Source organism: Triticum aestivum, chromosome 7D (assembly GCF_018294505.1).
Source record: "Triticum aestivum cultivar Chinese Spring chromosome 7D, IWGSC CS RefSeq v2.1, whole genome shotgun sequence".
In the NCBI taxonomy this organism is placed as follows: Eukaryota; Viridiplantae; Streptophyta; class Magnoliopsida; order Poales; family Poaceae; genus Triticum; species Triticum aestivum.
In genome coordinates, this window is record NC_057814.1 from 544774042 (window position 1) to 544783441 (window position 9400).

General features: G+C 45.4%; 1 protein-coding gene across 1 annotated transcript; it reads left to right on the top strand.

Moving 5' to 3' along the window:
* The first annotated feature begins 7238 nt into the window (after positions 1-7238).
* On the top strand, positions 7239-8183 carry LOC123166809 (uncharacterized). The gene has a single exon (XM_044584609.1). It carries the CDS (start codon positions 7337-7339, stop codon positions 7940-7942), a length of 606 nt encoding a protein of 201 aa, XP_044440544.1. The 5' UTR covers positions 7239-7336; the 3' UTR covers positions 7943-8183.
* Positions 8184-9400: the final 1217 nt, after the last annotated feature.

The following is a 9400-nucleotide window of genomic DNA, read 5'->3' on the forward strand; positions in this document are numbered from 1 at the left end:
ATTTTGCAGGCACGTATCTTTTCTATCAACGTCACTCATGCTCAACGCGCAGAGCGTCTCCGTCTGTGTTTGAAAAACCCCGGCTAGATCGTTTCTGAATAGAAGCAAGTTGCTGAAAGCAAACTCAGCGACATCGACGTAGGCTAAACTATTGCCACAAACCTTGTCGACAGGCCGTATGACTTCTTCGCAGCCTACGCGCCATGATTTTGACCGACACGCTCTTCTGTGTGATCGCGACTGTACGTAGCACCGCGCAGCTAACTCATTCGGTACATCTAGTTTCTCCGGCGCTACTATGTCTGTATGTGTGTGAGAGAGAGGCTTTGTGAGTTGTTAGTTGTCCAGTACATTTGTATCTTGCCGTGTTGTTTCCAACTTTCTTAATTCAAGACCTGTCTCGTCTCAAACTTCCTCTCTAGAATGATCTATCTATGTAAATAGTCGTGCACTAGCTAGCCGCTAGGCACACAGTGATGCTTAGATCAGATAGCTTTGACGATGTTTGGCCAACCCTTCGTTTCTTCTCGCTAATTAATTTGGTTCAGTGGAGCAACCGGTGGGTATATACCAACTACAAATTCCTCTACGTCGTTAGTGCAGTGACGGATATGTTTCTTTTTCTTAGCTGGCAAGGAAATATCTGATTTTTTAATTAATTACCGCCAAGAAAATATCGGATATGTTGGCAAAAAATTTCTTCTATGAAACCATTAAGCATGACACTTCACGTTGTTGTTTTAACATGTGGGGAGTATGAAACACAAGACTTAATTAAAAATATCAAGTCTCATAGTAAACTTCGATACACATGACCCCATGTAGATTAAACTCTACAAGCCCCCCTCATCGTAAAATTTATTTTTTTCAACTATGGTTGAACTCAAAGAATCTGAAGCTTAACGTCAATCGACGATCAACATACTCAGGAGCAGCATAAAAGATCTTTTTCATTTGAATTTTCATCAAAGAACTTCAGGAAGCCAAATCTCTGTAACAGCATTCCTACGTACCATCGAGATCAAAATTTCACAATTAGAAGAGTCACAACATGAGTGTCTAGTAATTAGAGCTCTCTAATCACTCTGCATAACACCGCAATTCACAATATGCACTAATCATACCTGCATGTACTCATATATTTGCTCATAATGCCACTGTACGGGAACGTGTTGCACAACAAAAATTTATGCTACACGATCACACCTAGAAATACTATGCCGATGAGGAGTAGCGATCAAATGCACCAGCTAACCGAGCAGCGGAAGCAAAGTAAGTTGGTGTATGGTGAAAACTCTCACAGTTAGCTTATACCTCCCAACCGTGATAATTTTTTTTTGAGACGATCCACTGATCTAGTGTTGAAGTAAACAACCCCTCCAAGGTATCATGTTCCATAGTAGTAATCCGCCAACACTCTGACGCCCAGAAAGAAGAGCTCCGAGTAAATTAGAGAGATAAAGCCTAGAAACATTTCCATCTAATTAGGAGTCTAATCTTGTTAGACCAAACAGAGCGGGATTAGAGCTCGTCTGATTGGAAGTCTAAAGTTTTAGACAAATTTGATTGGTATTAGAGCGTAGCTATGTGGAGTAAATCCCCTTAAGATTTGGTGTGTCTCAAGGGGGGTCTCTCCCCTACCTTTTCGGCCTTTAGGCCAACTTGGGCCTGCCTTTTAGGGTTGGCCCAACAAAGACTTCTCTCCCATAAAATATTCTGTTTTCAGACATGCTATACCTTTCCAGAATACCTAAAACCCTCCCGGAGCCAATCAGAATACTTATGGATTAATTCGGAACAATTTTGATGCTTATTTTCTCAGGCTTTAGTTCTTGTCTTAATTATTACCCATTAAGCACTTGAACACGCAAGGAGGGAGGTCCAAACCAAGCATATGGTAGATTGATGTGGCGGTCATTGTCGAATTGACAAGAATCAGCTGCCGCGCATGAGGAGGTTGTCCTTCCAAATTGGGATGTAGTTGGTGACGTAATCTATGAGGGGTTTTGCAGTTCCGTGCGGGGCATCGCCGCAACTGCCAAAGGGAGACCAAGGTATTTAATCAGGAATTCTCGCCGTGGACGGATGAGCTTCGCGATCACAGACGCGAGGTCCAAGCTCGTGTAACGAATCAGCGAGAGTTAACTCTTGGCCAGATTGCGACGTAGGCATGAGGCATCCCCGAAGCATGTTAGGAGCTCCATCATCGCAGTCACCTCATTTAGTGCAGGCCGAGGGAACAAGAACGTTACAATGCAAGGTGTTATTGCACAAAAAGAAAAGTGTAATCAAAACAAGTACAAAACAACAAGAGTAACATGAAAATGGTGACTGAAAGTTCTGAAAAGTGACCCAAACTTACACAAGTATTTGAAATCACAAAGTAACTGAAACTTCACAAAACAAAATGAGTTAAACACATTTGCACACACACAAAAAAGGCTGAAAAATTAAAATGGCTCCTGCATTATAGTACTGCTTATAAATTTAGGAGAGTCTAGTTAATACAAGTCCATGCTGCTTTAAATTCATCAATCAACCATCATCTACAATATAGTGAATCTGTGTTTATTTTTCCATCTCTCTCATTGCATTTGTATGATAGTTATTCAGTTGGGTGAAGGCACTTATCCACACTCTCCCTCGTCTCCTAGCTAATAAATAATCGACACTTCTAATGCTACGAGTCCATAAGAAGAAGAAAGTGTTCTATGTTGCATGGGGAAGATATCCATGGAAATTGATGCAAGGTTTGACATGTTGAGACACAAGAATACATGGTAGTAGGAGGTAGCAGGAAACTTAATTTGTGCCCAAAAAGGAAAAAGTGTCGCAAAAATGAAGGATTTTGGGCAGCAATTAGATTTTGGGTTGCAAGCGCTGGAGCCACAGCTGGATGAACTGTGAACTGCATGAACTGCAAGTATGTAGTTGTTTGACCGCTACTTTGAGGATGTTTGAGTATGCCCTAGGATCGTATTTTCAAATGCTATGAAGCTGGAGGTTTGAGGATGTTTCAGGACGTTTCAATGACCAGTGTGTGCAATGGGTTTCATGGGCGTGCTTGGATTCACATTCCCTTCATTTTCGTCTGTTGTAATCTCAGTACATTGTTCTTTGTTGTGTTTTTTAATGAAAAGAGGATTAGCCTGGTTTAAAAAGAAAAATTTTATTCACCTATTTTGATCCCTACAATGAGGTCGTTTGAGTATGTAAGCCCTGGTGTGCTTATAGCTTCTTTACTTTGGTTAGAAGCTCACAACACATGCAATAAAAAGTTCATAGTTGTATTAAGGTCATCTATAGGATCTGTCTTGGATCGGATAACATTGTGTTATTTTAAATTTGGGGTGGCCCGTAGAAATAAGTTTCCATGGCGTATTTTTTTGTGTCTTTGAATTTTCTGTGTATGGTCAGCTGTGTGTGTAACTAACACAATTAATTACTTTTTAATGCATTTCTATTTGAGAGTAACTGGAATAAGCATTGCCGGCATAGGCGGTTTTGTGTTGGAAACCGCCCTCAACAGTCCTTATCGCATTAAATGTAAACGCACAACCGTAGCCCTTATCCACGAATCGCAGCTACTGAATCCGCCGCAGGGTGGCAGGCACGTCGTGCGGCCTTCTGTGTCCACCATTAACCGTTGACCGATGCAGGGAGTGGCGGAGGGCGAGCTCCTTCTCATCCACCGCTGCCAGGAGCTCCTGGTTGACATTGTCGGGTTCCCCCGACCCCTCCGGCAATGGCGGTCGAAGTAGTCCATGACAACGATGGCTGGTGGGCAGACCAAGACTGGAGTTTGGGGGTGAAGCGGCGATGAGAGGATAGAATGAGGAAAGGGAGGACTGAAGGGAATTTATGTTGGGTTTGGGATGAACCTGAGTGTCAGGGCGACGTATCGGACATGTCTAGATAGCCTCATTTCTTCCCCACATATGATCTGGGTTTAGGAGTTGGATAGTCCAGACATTTGACAAAACTCTGAGAGTCAACTTCGAAAGACTCGGCGGGCATTTTTGTGTCCCAACATGTCTGGACTATTCACCTGGACATATGGAGAAGAAATAGGCTTCGCCCTTGGAGATTCCCCAAGCGGGTTGCGCTACTCGGGGCCTAATGGCCTCATATGTTGTAATACTGCACTCATACCCCGCCTCCCGCACTCCTACGAACACCATTGGACACCATCTCCTAGCACCACCACTTGAGGACGGAAGGATAGATTCTGGAGGGACAATGCTACACCTACAGATTAATAGGTGGAATACATGTCAAAGTCTACAGGCTTACATGCCTTTATGTGATTGAAAATAGGGTGGAGAAGGGGCCCACCCTAAAATTCGGGGGAGGGGTAGCATTTTTTTTATCCCGCAGATATCAGCTAGATTCAACCAAAATCAGTTTCTTCTTCTTCTTCTTCTATGTCACGATTCCCTGCTTCCTATCTGATTATACAAGGAATTCTGGATGGAATTGGTGGATGTCAATTGGGATGGTTGGATGCTTGGTGTGCATTCGGTAATACCCATGAATACCATGAGCACATGGAAATCTGGTTAAGCATATTGCTTCATGTGCTTTCATTTTTAGTCAGAACATTGGCACGTTAGAATGTATGGCCCTTGGTTAAGCAAATAGTTTACATTATGTAGGGCCATCGAGATTTTAGAACTGAAAAATCATAGCCTGCAATCGATAATAAAAAAAAAGTGTGGCTAGATCTCAGTCGACTGAGACTTAGTCAAGTGACATAAGGTATAAAAAAGAATAATGAAAAAAATAGAAGAAAATTTTGCACGGATATTCACGTAAGATCTTACGAATGTAGTATCGAGTGAGACTTGGTTAAGTCTCTGAAGTTTAGCAATCTCCTAAAAGGAAACGTAAGTATCAACCTGATAGGTGTCTCTTTTATTCGAGCTTCGACAAGGTTGTGATTATGGCCAATGGCTTGCTCTATTGAAAAACATTTGGCATACATCTGTTTTTAATTTTATTTTTTTGAAATGGATCTGTTTGTCATTGATCTCATGAAAGGGATTGGTAACGCTTTATAGACGCCAACATCTGAATTATGTACTACCCTCTTCATTTCTTTTCACATTGTACACACCTCAGCTGTCACATAGGTATTTGTTTTTCCTTTCGTTCTTCCCTACATGCAAAAGAATAATCCCGTTCAACTTCATTTATCTTAGTGGATCATCCCGTGCAACACATCTCAGGCTCGCAAGTTACATAGACGCTGTTGTGTGTGGATCTCTTGGTAGCATGCGTATGGGTTAGAAGGCAGAGACTTTGGCTTGTACGGTGTTTGGTATGATATGTAATAATGTCGTTGGATGTATCCTTAGGGCATCTACAACGCTAACTCCAAAAATGGACAAGGTATAGGTCTGCCCCCCTCCGTCCCTCCGGCCACCTCCACCACCGCACCGCCCACGCAGCCGCCTTCCCTCCCATGCCGCCGCCGCTACCAAATCCGGTCACTGCCGCCGCCGCCGCACATCCCTGTCTTCGGATCCATCGGCCACCGCCGTACCGCACCAGTGCCTCGCGCGAGTCGGCCACCACTGCCACCGAGCGGATGATGCAGACGCGCCGCGAGCCGAGGAGCAAGATGGGTTTCCGTGGCATTTTGTCGCGGCAGTCCGGCCACTACGCCACCTAGCTGACGTGCGACGGGGTGCGACATTTGCTCTGGATTTCAACATGGCAGAGCTCGCCACGCGTGCGTTGGACGTTGCTCGTTGGAGGCTCAACTGGCCAAAGTGTGAGATGAACTTTTTTGAATTCGAATCCTGAAAGGTGGTAGAATTATCAGTCCAGAAGTGAACATCATGTCCTAGCAGGACAAGAGGGAAACCCGTATTGTCCTGGATTAGCTCAACACCTATGAGAGCGATGAGGCGGCTATGGCGAGTTTTGTCGTGGAAAATCTGCACCTTGTGCATGAGGAGTATGAGGTTCTTTGCGCAGTGCAAAAAGACGAAGGATGAGGAGGACGAGGGTGGCGCCTCAAGGGCGATCAAGGAGGACAACACAGATGATGACATTGATTTGGTCGACCTTCTGCGCTCTAGTGATGAGGATGATGAGTAGTTATCTGTAGTGTCTATAGGAGTCAATCGTACTATGTTTAAGTTCACATGTTTAAAACTTTTGCATGTTTGGATCGAAGTATGGAATGATCAAGTTTAAGTTTGCATGTTTAAAACTTTGTATGTTTGGATGTTTGAATTAAAGTATGCAATGATCAAGTTTTAGGTGCTCTATTTTACATCATTCGTTGGAGCCGTGGTGCCCTATAACTGTTTTTGAGTGCCCTATCTGACATGATGTAAATGTCGAAAAGATTCCATTTTTAGAGACATATATTTTCCATTAATATTACTCGGGTTCATTCTCCTAAACTTGACACATATGCTTGCACTTTTTCTGAATTTACTATCAGACTTTATAACGTTGGTGGAAGAGAAATATCCCCCGAGGTGCTCATACGGGTGCATGCGTGCGTGCGTAACGTGCGTTCATCTGTTGGAGGCAGGTCTTACGTGGTCATGGGATCGCGTGATGTTTTTTTTTCAACTAGGATACTGTACGGTTTGGGTTATACAGGGCTAGACAGGGCTTGGATCTGGACTACGACGGGCCAGGATAAAAAACAAACTCACAGGGACTAAAATACCCCTCGAAAATTAGGTTAGGGGAGCACCGGAGCAGGGCTCCTGTTGGAGGCTAAAAGTAACTGTTGCCACAAACCTTGGCCGACTGGGCCAATATGGACTCGTCCGCAGCCAGCGCGTCATGATTTTGACATACACGCCCTTCTACGGGTGATCGCGACTGTACGTACTCGTAGCACCGTCCAACGCGCTAACTCATTCAATGCATCTAATTTCTACGGTGCCCGCTTTCGAGTAGGGAATCCCTTATCGGACCGCCCTAAGTATTCGATCAGTGCACTATACGTAGGCACGCACCGGCACTGATACTAAGATCAGCTAGCTAGCTTAATGTGATGTTTCGCCAAGGCTTTGTCTTTTCCCGCTAATTAATTTGGTCTACTAGTGGAGCAACTGGTAGGTATACCCACTACAAATTCTTCTACGTCATCAGCGCAGTGACAGATATGTTTATTTTTCTTAGCCAGCAAGAAAATATCTGGTTTTTAAATTTATTGCACGGCCAGGAAAATATCTGATTTTTGTCTATATAAACTTGGCAGGACGGCTAGACCGATAGATAGTATCCTTGCTCCAGAGTCCAGACAATAGAGGCAGTCCACCTGAACCACTAGCTAGCACCGTCGGCAAATTAAGCTCGTCGATCCATGGGGGTAAAGCTCACGCTCCCGCCGGCGGCACTGATCTCCCAGGTGGCCAAGCTGGGCTCCCTCCTCGCCCTCCTCCTCCTCGCGCTGCTGCTGCCCGTCTTCCTCAGGGTCGCCTACGGCTACCTCCTCTTCAACGGCATCGTCCTCGCGCTCGGCATCCAGGCCTTCGTCGGCAGCGGCGGCGCTTCCATCGCCGACGACGAAGACCGGCACGGGTCTTCCTGTACCGGTGAGGCCGTCGCGCCCGTCGGTATCGCGGCCTCGCCGTTCCAGAGGGCTGGATCAGTCCAGCCCGACGATCGGGATCGTGTGGTGCTGGTACCTGCCTTTGTAGCGAGTAATATAATCGAGCTGAAGACGAAGACCAAGGAGGTGGTCCTGAAGGTGCTGAAGAAGTGCCCGTCGACGGCGGGCATCTTCTTCCTCAGCGCGCTGAACGGCAGCCAGGCCGGTGGAGAGGAAACGGTACGTCAAGAGGAGGAGGAGGAAGATTGTGAAGTCGACATGGACGGCGACGTGAAGATGAGTCGGGAGGAGCTGTTTGCCAACACGGAGCGGTTCATCGGCAACTTCCGCAGGGAGCTCAGCATGCAGAGACAGTAGCACTACTCCAAGCTAGCATAGATATTTTTGCTTAGCTTTTCTTATTATTTTTCTTTAGTTTTTGCGTCATGATATATAGGAGTATGTTTAGTGGGACACGTCTTTACTCCACGCGTCTGTCACGATAGGCTTAGGATATTTGGTGTGTTTAGGTTTTCGAAATTGACATGATCGACATGAACGGTGAGCTATCTCAAAAATAATGAAATTGACATGATCTCAGCTGTTACTAGCCTCTCAATTATGTCCGGCAATCTCAGAAGAAAGTGAATGTTGGTGGCAAAGTCGACATGTAACATAATTGTTTGTAGACGTTGCTTCTTCACACTCTAGAAGCACTCCCGGAGTCCCGGTGACGTACATGGAGCGACAGCCGAGGTGCACCGGCAGGCCGGGCAAGGCGGCGTAGTTGGACGTGTCACCGAGAAGGATTCCGACGTTGATAAATATCCGGCCAAAGTATAATATCCAGAGACGTTAAAACTCCACCACAAGTCATATCGAGTCCTGTCCACGAAACCCGGCATGGACGTACGTGGAGCAACGACGACGGCACGCTGCGCGGGGGCGGCGGTGGAATCTTGCATTTTAGACCGGCGCGACGACGACGGCGAACTCCATGCCGATGCTGGTAACAAAGCGTGCAGCCACGAGGGCCTCGACCTGCGTGTTGGTATAGAGGAGTGTGTTTAGTTTAGGTTTTCGAAATTAACATCATCTTCCTTTCAAATAAAACATAAATTAACACCATCTTTACCATTCCAACACGGACCCACAAACCATTCATGATCCTCCGGATCGCATGGTTCGGACATGTTTTGCCATCCAGCGCGGTCATGTATCGATCCGCTCGGTGGTCCGGGCGTCGTTTTTCTCGCAAACTGGAAGGAGGGGGAGGGGGGAGGTCTTTGCAAGCGTCCAAACTGCTGTCATGCACACATCTGGATACCCGGGCCCACTCAAACAGTCTTTCTCGACCGCATCATTTCCCGCCTGAAGAAGTCAGTGCCGCTTCAGTGCCACATTGATGAAGGAAATATGCCCTAGAGGCAATAATAAAGTTATTATTTATTTCCTTATATCATGATAAATGTTTATTATTCATGCTAGAATTGTATTAACCGAAAACATAATACATGTGTGAATACATAGACAAACATAGTGTCACTAGTATGCCACTACTTGACTAGCTCGTTGATCAAAGATGGTTGAGTTTCCTAGCCATGGACATGAGTTGTCATTTGATTAACGGGATCACATCATTAGGAGAATGATGTGATTGACTTGACCCATTCCGTTAGCTTAGCACTTGATCGTTTAGTATGTTGCTATTGCTTTCTTCATGACTTAAACATGTTCCTATGAGTATGAGATTATGCAACTCCCGTTTACCGGAGGAACACTTTGTGTGCTACCAAACGTCACAACGTAACTGGGTGATTATAAAGGTGCTCTACA